Raw genomic sequence first — 13749 nt, forward strand, 5'->3', positions numbered from 1 at the left:
CCAAAAGTTTTCGGAGTTCTCCTACACTTTTCTCATTAGCCGTCTCTGGAAGTTGGGAGAATATAACAGGGAAATATGCTTACATCATCATAATATGCTTTCTTAGCTGTCCCCTAATAGCCACAGACAAGGTACACAAATCTTTGCACTGACCTAGTGTTTCATCTACAGAAAACATTTATATTTTTACTGCTGAAATTTGCATTAAGGTCATTTTTTGACAAAGTTTAATCTGAAATATGCCGTTAAAAAGATATAAAATCACAACCGATGAGTAAAATAGGTTTTTTCATCAAGGAATAATCAGGTGCTGTTTTGTACTACATTTAGCATACATTGTTCTTGTAGACATGATAACACTTGTTTTCAGAGCAAAGAAATGACACAATATAGAACCTTACTGACAGTTTTAATCCCATTTATGTACTAGGATGAAGCAAAGGAGTTTTCTGGTTCTTTATATCTATAACTATACAGTAAATCATGTAAATTCTGACATAGTGTCCAACTGTTATGTAAAAAAATAAATAAATACTAATTTGTTGTTCTTTTGTATGCATTAAAGTACTTAGAACAAAGAATCACAAACAAAAATGCATGATTTTATAATATTTACTCTAGATGACATCCAGGTTCTACACCACCTCATTTCCAACCGCATGGTGATTAACAGTGTCAAAACTAATAAAGCAGTCATGAGTACAAAGAAACGGACTTCAATGCCAGTTTTAAAAATGACCTTAAGAATTTACAAAGTTGATACTTATTCAAAAATAATAAGTAGGGTGCAAAAGAGTTTTATTAGCTTTGGCAAAATCTGTGGGGGTATTCTGCTCGAATCATGTTACTCCAAGTTCATTAAGCAATTATCTCTCTTACTTTATTTATTTTGTCTGATAATGCTTATAGGAAGCTTTGACTTTTTATAGACAAAACAAAATTGAAACCAGACACAGCCAATATATACTACGGGTTCATCTCCTGTCAGACAACTCACTGAATAAAGCAGATAATAATTCAGTGTTTTACAGCAGCAGTGTCTTCCCAGAAGCCATAAAGAATATTCAGCTCCTTTTGCCTTAGCTGAGAATGTGGAATGGATTTTGTTTCAGAAGATAATTTCTAAAAAGGTCAGTATACTTTTTCCATTTCCATCGTGTTGAATTATTCATTGCATTATTTGAAATCAAGATGTGGTCTATACAAATGGCTTCCATTTCCCCAGAGAACAAATGTGTTAAATAATGTTAACTTAAAAGAGTATGGGAAAATAATACTAAATATTCAGAATTATTTCTACGAAACACTAACAATCATTTGGTGGCAAGTTTTAAAAACATGTTTAGATTGAAGCCAGAGGTACCTTCTCAAAAGACTAAAACAAAATCTAAGTTATTGTCAGCTTAAATAAAGATCTAAATGTCTGTATAATCACTCCAAGTTTGAAAAATACGTCTCAAAATCTTGTTCATATCCTGCAGCAATTCAGGCTTCTGCGCTTCATTCTGCACCAAATATATTAGTAGACATACAGAAGTTAGGTTCACTTTTCCCTTTTTCCCTCTCAAACACACGCAGAATCAGTAGTAGCAGACTTCCCGATGAAGAAGAATCACAGCGACAGAATTCAGGCTTGAGATACAAACCTTAGACAAATGTTACCTCTGGGTACGCAATGGGCCCCAAACAGTTCAGTTTCCTACAGTGACCCATATACAACAGCCAGTGGCTCTTCCTCAGGCCTGGATTTCAATCTCGCTTCCTTACTGTTTAACTAAAACCAGCAGAGTATTTCCTACTGAGACAAATTACATTGTGAGCCTCTCTCCCAAACCACCTTCTTCACTCTAGGACAAGCGGATCCTGGGAATATACAGACACTTGGTGCAGACTCTACTAAGTGCATCCCAGGGAAGCGGGTATGTTTTGAAGAAAAAAAAACTCAATTTTTATGTTCTAAGAAAGATGAATTGGCAGCTTAAAAGACTTTCTCTTCTGTTCTTTGCAAAGAAATAAATTGTATTGTTAAGTGCTAAAAATTCAAAAAATATAAAAAAAATCTAAATAAAAAACACTTTTGTTTCACTTCAGGCAAAAAGAAAGAACTTTTGGAGGTAGGACTTAACTCTCTTTTCTTTTCAAAAGACACAGATTCATCCCAAATAGCAAAGATGCACATGACTAGGAGCATAGGTACTGCAGAAAAGACCAACTTTCAAACCATCTGTATGTGATTTTGAGTAAGGACTTGAATCTCAGCCCCATAATCCATTTAAATACCCCAAGCATCAGACTTATGGGTTCCTCTTGTCTCTCTTGCTTGGGCTCAGCTTGCTACACTAAGTATCTGAAGAAGAATAGAAGATGACTGACACCAAAGTCAAAAAGGTTGAGTGCTAATTTGATATGAGCTCCAAAGTGAAGGGCTGCTCCAGTGAGTCCCAAATGGAACCGATCAGGCAGGAGATGCTCCTTCCTGAAGAGAAAGCTGTCCCATGATGAGACCGCACAACTATCATTCAGGAGGACCTCTGCTACAATTCTATGGAATGTTCAAATCACTAATTTAAAAATCAACCTCTCAAAATCTCACCTGGCTCTTGTAAAATAGCATTTCCATCTTTTGATTAGAAAGTTTCTGTAATAACATTCATCTTTCTCATGGTGCTCTGCTACAAGCTGTTAGCGCAATTAAGCTGAATTGTGATATAAATACATAAAATTTATTAAGTTTTACATGTAAGAATACCTTACATGGTTATATTAACAGCCTTTGGAAGACCACACGAGTCTTATCAGTATACACTAATGATGTTAAATTGAAGCACTGGTGGCAGAGTAGTATACGGCCATGTGTCAACACAACAGTTGAAACTGATGTTATCCAGTAATGTTTGCACAGGGAAGACTGGGCTGACTATAGCACATTTAAAACACAACTGTACTCCAACACAAAATTGTGTACAGTTTTCCATCCAAAAATATTCCCCAAAATAAAGAAGATGCTTCCTTGTGTGGTAAGATCCTCTCTGGTGCCCAATCTATTGATCCAAAGCCCTCTCAAACAAATATTGTTTCATTCTTGCTCCCTTAGATCATACTGTTGAAATGCACACTGTAGATTAAGCCTTGGTTGGGGCCGGAATAGTTTAATGAGCATGTTTTCATAAAACTGAATATGGTGTCTCACTACTTTGATATCATGTCTGTGTCCACTGGACATGCTGGATTTAGACCTCAGGAGAAGCAGAGAACATGTTGGCTCTGTTTATAACACTGATGAAAGTGACAATTATCTGAGTAACAGTTGCAGTCAGAAGTGACTTTTTATTAAACTAGCGTGACATGTCATTCTTTATCACAGAAAAGTGGGTCTCCGTGAAAGGCGTTACTCACACAGTATCTTAATACACATTCCAGTCACCAAAAATCATTTCCTTATACCCAAATTACTTGGTAAATGTTTGAAAGAAACAAATGACTTCCATGTCATCTAGCCCAGTCCCTTGAAGTAAATGATTTTTTTCAGATGTAAGCAACTTATAACTCATGACTTTGAAGGGTACTATCATAAGAAATGTATTTATGACTATAAGTTACAAAATTATTCATGTCTGAAGAGTCCCTTTTTAATCCCCTTGTAGTTATAACTCACTCTCATAAACTTATTAATGCAATGCAACGATTCAACACCACCACCACTCCCAACCCGTCTTGTTTGTTAACAGTAGAGAAGCAACCTGCCTTCTGTCTTTTCCAAGGGAATGCGTTCCCTAGTTCTTGCCTTTCTCACAGATCCATCCTGTCCTTAAATCCTTCATTTTTGCAGGAAGGACCATGCTGATATTGTAAGACGCTTTATAAAATTCTTCACACTACTGGCAGGGAAAGAATGTGAAGCTGTTTCTGCAGAAGGAATTCTGAGATATACCTCCAGGTAGTGAGCTAGCTAGCTAGGTGGATGGATTTAGTACAGATAGTGTTATGAAGGTTCATCTCCTTCCACAAAACCTTCTCCCAGGTTATCTTCAAAATGCCTCCCCCTGTTCTTTGAACTGACAATTCTTTCCCTCAGAACTGTTTCACTAAGCCACAGCGGGACGGAGAAGCTGTGACGAGTGCTCTGAACAGCCCCTACTGCTCTGCTAAGCAGAGGAAAGCAAACCAGAATAACCCGTGTGCTAACAGTAAAACCTTCTCAGCTCTGAAAACAAGGCAGCCCTGCGTAAACTGCCATTTGAGAATGGCCCATTACCCCTAACTGCTTGGGCATTACCTGCGGAATGTTATTTGAGTCAGACAAAAATGCCACTAAAATTTGGTGATGAGGATCTTGTGTCACAAGACTGTGTTCACACACAAGCCATGGCCCTGTTCAATGTGCTCTCACAGGTATGGCCGAGGAGTTGAGGAAGAAGGAACAGAGTCAAAGGGGAGTAGGATCCCCATCCACTGGATCCCTCCTGTGCAAAACAGGGAAACACAAAAACTCTTGTTTGAAGGAAGACATAGGTTCTTACTATAAAATCCAATTAGCTAATTATCAGGAGCAGCTGTATATCTTTGCCCTTTGGGGGGATCCTTCATAGCCAAACAATTTGGGGGTAATAACAGTGAAGATGAAAATTTATGTCCATATGAAATCAATCAACAGTCATACTTTTAAGTACTTTTAAGTACTTTTAAGTATCTGACCATAGGTCAGATTAAGTGTAATATTTTTTTGCTTTGCTTATATTTCTTTGAATTACTGTTTGTGACCAAGAAATAGGTGACTTGAATATAGCTCAAGCCAAAATCAGTGGAGGAAACCTCTTACTATCATAAAACCATGGGCCTGTTGGTAGCTAGGAATTTCTAGCTAGTATGTGTATGTATGTTTTCCAGATGATGATAAAGGTTTCCTAATTTGAAATTCCTGCCAAAATTACAAATTGTTATCTGAAAAGCCAATGAGTGCCCTGGTGAGACCGCATCTGGAATATTGTGTCCAGTTCTGGGCCCCTCAGTTCAAGAAGGACAGAGAGCTGCTGGAGAGAGTCCAGCGTAGGGCAACTAAGATGATTAAGGGAGTGGAGCATCTCCCTTATGAGGAAAGACTGAGGGAGCTGGGTCTCTTTAGTTTGGAGAAGAGGAGACTGAGGGGTGATCTTATTAGCGTTTATAAATATATAAAGGGGGAATGTCATGAGGATGGAGCCAGGCTATTCTCAGTAGCGACCAGTGATAGGACAAGGGGTAATGGATTCAAGCTGGAACACAAGAGGTTCCACTTAAATTTGAGAAGAAACTTCTTCTCAGTGAGGGTGACAGAGCACTGGAACAGGCTGCCCAGGGAGGTTGTGGAGTCTCCTTCTCTGGAGACATTCAAAACTCGCCTGGACGCCTTCCTGTGCAACCTCATCTAGGTGTTCCTGCTCCGACAGGGGGATTGGACTAGATGATCTTTTGAGGTCCCTTCCAATCCCTAGCATACTGTGATACTGTGATACTGTGAGTGTTTCAATTCCTGTGAACAACAGCAGCATCTTTATAAATCTCCCTAACAGGAGTTAGGCAAAGTTAGTTTCAACAGCCATTTCTGTACTTGATGTCCTGTCAACCCAGGGAGCTGCATTTTGTGCTTGCAGTGGAACATACTTTTCAGCTCCCAACAATCTCTTTTCTTTAGTCTAAAGGGAAAAATTTAGCATGAATGAAGATCCAAAAAATGAGCTTTTGACAAACACATTTAATGTAGAATAATCATAGAAAGAACAGTTACCATATTCAGAGCTGTTTGATAGTACTTGAATTGTCTTTTAAAGAACACAGGAATGTGGCAAATGTACCAATAGTATCAGACAACTGTGAATGCAAAAGTGTGAAGACTTTGTGGCCGTATCGATGCATAACATAGTTCAAGTATTTATAATCCAGAAAAGGATTTAAAATTAATTCAGAATGGCGAGCTTTAACAAAACCAAGAATTATGAAAGATATTGTTTGTACAATATGAGCATTCAAATTATGAGCAAATTTATTTTTTCTGTCAAGAACATTCTCCTCAGCCAAGCCATATGGTTTACGTAATTTCTGTCTAAAAACCCACACATCTGAAGTTGTTTTCCACTAAAATAGTGGGACAAGAATCATGAAGCTTACACAAACAATTTAAAAATGTGCCTTGTGCAGTGCTTTTTATGCAGTCAGCCGTTCACTTAAAAAAGAAAGTGATTAACATAATAATCTAATGTGACTGGAAGGGGTTGGAGCTCTGTCTGTAGTTGTTTGATTCTTTAAGTGTTTGGGAAGAAAAAAGAATCTGTGCAATCATTGTAAATGGACAAAACTATGTCAGAGAAATATCCACCATCAATTAATGTTCCAAAAGGGAAGAGTACAACAGCTTGAGGTTTTGCCTCTTTGCTCAGGTCAAACACAATGCTCATTGTGGTGAGGACCTATTTTGAAAAGGAAAAAAAGTGCAAGTTAGTATTGCTACTGAAGCATTACAGAACAAAAAACTGTTTAGAGACGGGAAAGGTGGGCAGAAAGAATGCTAACAAAACTGAAAACTGGAACTGAAACTTTCACAAGAGAAATGAAAATAAGACTTAAAACAGATGGAGACCATAAAAGGAATTAGGAGACCACATTCTAAAACAGGAGCTGGACACTTTGCAAATAAAAGTTAAATGTAAGTAACATCTGGAAGTTTTCAGAATGAACTGAAAGATGATACTAAGAAACAAAATCTTTGTTGGAATGGTAGCTCCTGTTATGAATAATTCAGGTAGATCTAGACACCCAAATACACAACTTGTAGCCTGTGGGACTTGCAGGGACTGGTGAGGTGAAAACATGAGGTGATCAGCAATCTGATTGTCACAAACTAGAAGGTATTCCAGGAGATGGGTGGGACCTATGGCCAAACTAGAGCTTACTCACAGGGGTGAACTGTAGGAACTATATAAAAAAGGGTAAAAAACATCATGCCTAGAAGGAAATCAGAGACTTGCAGTCTGAAGAATTGTTCAGCTGTCTTTTAGGTAAGCAGAAGACATGGATCACCAGACTTGTTATACTAGTTATAATTAACTGAGGCTCAGAGGAAAGTCAGATTATTCCAGATAATGTAACGTAAATGCCCACTAGAACTGTATCCAGAAATACTTCCTGAGAAAGTTCTAGTAACTGTCTCTGTGGTCCAGCTCTCAGTGTGCTGCAGAACTTAAGCCATGGAAGAGGATAAATTATCCTGCTTTGGCATCCTATCATATTGACACTACGGAGCTAACCATCAATTTGACCCAACAGCTTTAAGGAGAGAAGAAAAAGCAGAAACCCCAACAGAAATGGAAGTGGTTCTGTAGATGTGCTTTTCAGGCACACACAAATGCTTGTGATGAGTTTTGAGATAAGTCGGCAGCAAACTTCTTTTAAGCACTGAACCGGTGTTGGACTCTTAGATGTTAATCAGGAACATGAGATTAAGGGGGTGTGGAATTTACCGCTAAACTTCATTCTTGCCTCAAATAACCAAAAGAAAATCTAGCTGCTGGTCAGGAAGACAGGAGGTGGCTGCCATGAAGCTTAGAAATTCAGACGTGAGTCTTATATATACAAGTGATCCTAATCTAACTCACGACATTATGAATGATTTAAAAAGTGATAGCTTTCTTTCATCAGAGAAAGGAAAATAACTATACTGTAGCAATAAAGGCATGCAGTACAATTAAATACTGACATGCAGGGAAAAAAAAAATGGCTAGGAAAAGGGTTGTTGTGGGCTGGCCAAGGCACGTTATTTGAAATACCTATTAAGAGTCTTTCTGCAATGACAGAAAGCAAGAAAATAATTTTAAAGGTTTGAGAAAGCCACTAATAGACTTGACCCCCAAGAAGTCCCCTTAGGAAACTGATAGTGAATGTTGGGCTGTGGAGTGTGGAATAACTTCTGTGAAATTCATGGGAATTATTGAACTAGACATGCTAAAAGGCTAGAGAATAGGGAATCCAATACTCCATCACCTCATTTGGCAAAAATGGAGACAGGGACTGGGAAAGGTGCATTTGTCCAAGAAATGAAAAACTGGAATTTGAGCAAAAAATCTTGATAGCCAAGTTAGCACACGAGCTAATCATTTGCTTGGATTGCATTATTGCTAATGACTGCCTAATAAATGCCAGAAACTGTGTCTTAGAAAGTAAGCTTGTGGAAACCCCCCTTCTAAAAGTGGCTCAGGTTTGCAGATGGTAAGCAATAGTTTTTAAAATTATATTCTCCTTCTAGAGGCCCAAAATCTAATAGTGTTTTACTTTCCCTCCTCAGGCAAGGAAATGCGAAAAATGGTTGAAACCTGCTTCAGGGTGATCTTAGCTGTTGTTGTTAAAGATATTATTTATTTATTAAATTGCTTCACTTCAGATTTTTCTGATAAGCAACAAATAGTATAATGGAAAATCCATCGCAAAATGTGAAAGAGCAGATGTAGGGGACAGTGATAAGAAAAGGATGGGAGGATAGACTCATGGGATTTCCTCTGAATGTCTTCCGATTAGTATTGAATGTACAAAACCAAATGGCCCAAGAGATTTCGTAGTCAGAAATGAGTTCGTAGAAGCAAAGGCCCAAATTACACTGCACAGGATAAGAAGAATAATAAAACTGAACGATACTGGTAAGCACATGTGCCACTAAGGAAGAAGATGGTATAACCAATCTTTCATAACAATAAATCCACGTAAAAAGGTTTTGTATTCATTACCTATTGGTTTAAATACCAAAGAAATAGTAACTTTATTTTTCAGAGTGGAGACTGCATGCTAATGGAAATGGAGAGAAAAGAGCAAGGAGAAAAAGTTAGGGCCACTATTACTGTAGTATCACTGGCTTTCTGGCAATTTATGTATGGATGGAGTTGTGTATTTCCTAGTTTCCAAAGATTTATGGCTACTTTATCTCCCTCTTAACCTGTTTACTGTGTTGGTGTCTGGAAAATACATAGAACAGGAATTGAAGTACTTCCATGTAAGCTGAAGACATCAACATGAAACTGAATCAAAGATAATGATTTCTTCAAGTTTTGTCTGCAGGGTGGGTTGGTGCCAGGAGACTCCTGTAACGCAGCAGTGCTGTCACCCACCTTTGCAGAGAATACTCCGTATGCACCCTTTCCAAGCTACCTGCTGTAAGGATCTCAGCTTAGAGCCAGAGAAAACGTGCAATGACCTCATAAAACTGGAACAGCCAACAACTTGTGAGAGCACTAGCAGTACTGCAGGTTGGTGGCCTGAGTCCCTGTCTGGCTCAGAAGCTGGCATCAGTGCTTGCTCGTAACTGAATAACTTCAACGGTTTTCCAGGTTCTTTTCCAATAAGAACTAAATGCACTTAAACTAAAAGAAGCCCCAGAGATTTATTATTACTGTTATGATATTATTATGATATTGATTATTTCTGTTAGATTTGGAGCCCTAGTGAAATACAAGCACAACAAGAATGTCTTAGCAAATCTGGAAAGCTGTACCCGAACAGCTGAGAGAACACATACTAAGTTCAACCACTCCAAGTAAGACCAAATACCATTGTGTCCCCCACGACGCTACCCGGTTTCCATTGGATGAAACACCAACTAGATGTGTCAGGAAGGAGAGGGGATGTGATCCAATAGACACCGGTCACCCACACAGAACGATGAGGGAATTAAGTTAGTGGTGTCCTTGCCTTGAAGCTCAGACACTGTCACTCAGTAATCCACAGAGTGTCCATCAGCCTCTATCATCCAACATTTGGTGATGTAAGGTAATCACAGAAGGGAGCTTAAGATAGATAGTTACTTCGGTGAAATGGTTCATAGAAGTAGAGACAAACCTAAATACCATGTTTTCTCATGATTTACTCATAGGATAGCTATCAGTAAAAGTCCAAAACAGATCCTTTTTATTTGGCAGAAGTAAATGGCCTCTTAGAAGACTATAGCATTCCTAAAGAGAAGCAAAATTAATTCAGACTGCTTGAACTAGACAAAACCAACATAATCTAATCCTTAACAGGCTCACATCGTTGTAAAGGAAAATCTGAGAAAAATGTTTGACTAAGCAAAGGGATATATATGAAAAAAGATCACATGGGAAAGCTTTAAAAAGAAGAGCTATTTTTATTAAATGGTCTAAGAAAAAGCACAGGAGAGAAAAACTGAGTAAATCTCAATAATTTGTATGGTAAGGATAAATTAAAACAGCCCATATATAGAGAACGCTTAGGTTGCATATATATAAATTCTAATTTCCTCATAAGTAGAACTGGTAGAATCTTCAACCTTTGGTTCCCCCAAAATAAATTGATGCTTTATATTTTATTTTATATATTTTATATAAAACCAAAATAGACCAACAGAGTTTTCAATTTTCCTGCTAAATTAACACTTTATGAATTCCAAAAAAAGTTTCCAATTTTGAAAATCCATTAAAAAATATATATTTTTCATTTCCATATTATTTTTGCCTCACATATATTATGAAACAGGTTACATCCTCTTGTTATCCGTAGTAACAAAAGTCTGACCCAAATGGTTAGTTTTTACCCCTACAAATTATATTTTCAAGTAATATAAAAATATTGAAAAGAAAGCATCCATAAAATCCAAAATGGACTTTTGGTTGAATTATCTGATATTACATTTATTCCTGAAACGGTAAGTTCTGTAACAGAACTTTTTCCCATAGAAATTTTTACTGAACTGAACTTGCTTGTATTTTTAAACATTTTACATTCTCTCTTCATTTAGTGCTTTTCGAAAACTGTTGCAAAAAAGTTTTTTCTCTTCCAGGCTGATAACACAGTTCTGAAAATTACTCTGGGAATGTCACAGAAATCCAAACCAGTCCTCAGGGACTGAGAGGAAGAATCTCCATCAGAAAGTTTGATCATGCAGTGAATGAAAAAACTCAGAAGTTATTTAGATTGGAGTAAAATTTTTTTGAGTTGGGAAAGGGAAAATAGCCTGCGAAAGTCATGTCATCTGTAATTTGGTAAGTTATTTATTTTCTTTTAATCCTATTTGAAGTATCAACATTTCCAGTACATTGGCTTGATTGGCAGAGGTGTTGTATGGCTTGGGATAAACCCCAGTAAAACTTTCTGAGATGCTCCAAGTTCTGAAGGAGTTCCTCTCAGCTGAAGACATACATGCAATAGGAACATCATCACATGCCTTTTACCCCTTAACACCGCAGCAAGTCAAAACTTCAGGAGGACAGACAGCAACATTCTTTAGTGCATGTGCCTTGGCCCGACCTCATTTTAACCTCAGTAACTGATCTGAAAGAACCTCTAAGTCATGGGAAATAATACTCAACTGATTGAGTAAAAAGAATGTTATGATTTTCAAAGTAACAGGCACGACAAAAGGTAGCTCATAAAAGACTGTGAGACCACACCACATCACTATAGGCAGAACTATCTGTTTAAGATAATAGGAAGTGCTATTTGAAATCTGACACTTCTATGAACTGTACAGCTATTCTGCATTTTTCACCTTACCATTTTGTATTCTTTCCAGCTTTTTTGAAAATCCAGGCTCCCATCTTCTCGATGCTGTATAACCGTCCATCCTCCTCCAGCAACTTCCATATTGCAAAAGACCTATGCAGTAATAAAAAAAATAAAATAAATAAAAATAATAAAAAAAAAACCAATAAAACAAATTTGCATTGGAATCCTGTCATCTTAGGGGGGGGGAAATATTTGTGAATAATGGAACTAAGGAAGCCTGATTTCCTATGGATTAATGCCCTATGCCCTCAACGGTATCCTTGATCACTTGATTACAACCAGAGCTCTCCTTATGTTCAGTGTAACTCTCCCAGTAATGTCTCCTGTTGTTTCAGCATGTTACCCAAGAACATCTGCCCATCATCCCCCTCTGCATCCTCAGTTTTCCTCTTCACATTCCCTCCATGGTCCTTTTCTATTTTCTCTACAGTGCTCCTAAAATCACTCCCTTACTCTTAACAAAAGAGCATTTTTTTCAGTGGCAATAAGGTTTTCTATAGCTTTTAGCAGAGTGCCATTCTGTCTAAAAGAATCTTCAGGGATTCTTGCAGAAAATACCTGTTCAGGTAGTCCAAAATGTAGCACAGAAGAGATTATTCTGTTTTGCTTTGTATTGTAATGTTCCGCACAGTGTGCCAGACAGTGTCCCAAAACAGAACCATTCGATCTCAGTCTAAGTTGTCTTACAGCTCACAGAGGACAGGTAGGAACAGGCTCAAGAACAGAGGTCTGTGGGACAAGCTCAGAAGTTAAGACCTATGCTGAACGTGTGAGATCATACCCTGCCATCATCACACTAATAAAATTCTAATCTAGATGCTGAGATTCTGTATGTTAAGGATAATTTAACAATTTGACAACTTTGCTGAAGCTTGATGGAATATTGTGCCAACTGAAATCTGTTAACAATATTAAATAATCCACATAATGATCAAAATGGATAGTTAATTTTTTATTCATTTTCACTCTTTGTACATTATCTTTTCAAAAACATGGAAGATACATTATGAAAAAATGCAAATACTTCTTATCCATTCACTTTTCTTGGTATGTGTGGCAAGTGACAGTATTAATTTTTGTTCCTATTTTTGTATAACAGTTGATTTTAAGTTCTGACTAATTTTCTCAGTGCTACTCAAGCAAATTTTCCTGATTTTCATTCCTGTGTACTCATCCGTGCCATACTGGCACTGCAACTATTCTAAATTTCATTTGTCTGTTCTCTTGAATAGTTATGTCCCTCTTTTTAAGTAAGATGTCAGTATGTAAGAGGGTCGAAGAAGTGTCACCCATCAGCTTAGCTTTTGGCATTCACATCAACAAGAGTCAATCCATTCAGCACTTGTTGGTAATTTAAAGCTTTTAGTTGCTTTGCCAAATTGAAGGTTACTATCCAATTCAGTTAAATAAAAATTCTTCCCTCAGTTGACTAAAGAACCATATTCCACCCTCAGGCAAATCAATTCCAAGTCTTTCCTACTCATAAGCATTGTCATAGTAATCCTCTGCAGTGCTTTTGTTTTAATTTGCTCCAGGCACGTTGAGTGGAGTCCCTGTGTAGGTACAGGAAGGAAACAGAGTACCGAACAGAGCAAACATGTGAACTTGATTTAGAGTAACCGCAAGAAAAGCCACAATTTGCTAGACAAACATTTTGGCCCTATTCCTCCTTGAGGGAAGACACTGTGAGTCAAAACATTTATCTACAGGATTTAATTTCTTTAGTCCGATTTACAGTGAGAATTTCTAAATGATGGATTTACTTTTCTTATAAGTCATTTCATGCTCCCATGAATCCACTGCCAATTTTTAAAGCATTAAATCCTCAACTGTATTAAGACTACTCATTTTAAAGACGCGCACAAACAAATGATGGGGTTTTCATACTAAAATATAATGAAATACCTATAAAAAGACTTTGATGTTTTCTGAATAATATAGTAAATTAAAAGAGAAAACTGCACAGTGAAAGAAAGATTTACAGCAGCACATTACTCACTAGCCATCATTGTGTGGTCTGGCACTTTCCACGGTGGTAGACACAAACACCTGCCGTATTAACAGGAGTGCCAAGCTGATTATAGATGTTCATTGTGCACAGCTATAGCCAACACATGTCCTGGACTGGCTTCTGTCCCAGACAAGGTCAAGGCACTCAGCCATTAAACACCTTTTAACATGTTCTGATGTTTAACCCTCTACCAGGAAAGA

The 13749-nt window shown here is 37.5% G+C and overlaps 1 protein-coding gene across 1 annotated transcript in view; it reads right to left on the reverse strand.

Annotated features, from left to right (window-relative positions):
* The window catches only part of ANGPT1 (angiopoietin 1), a gene marked incomplete at both ends in the record, with an annotated part of 165004 nt that overhangs the window by 42383 nt on the left and 108872 nt on the right, over positions 1-13749 (reverse strand). The window contains one exon of the mRNA XM_082499585.1: positions 11527-11628. Within this exon, the coding sequence (XP_082355711.1) occupies positions 11527-11628 (102 nt within the window). The remainder of the gene's footprint in view (positions 1-11526; positions 11629-13749) is intronic.

Source organism: Vanellus vanellus (assembly GCF_965231255.1).
Source record: "Vanellus vanellus genome assembly, chromosome: 2".
Taxonomy (NCBI): Eukaryota; Metazoa; Chordata; class Aves; order Charadriiformes; family Charadriidae; genus Vanellus; species Vanellus vanellus.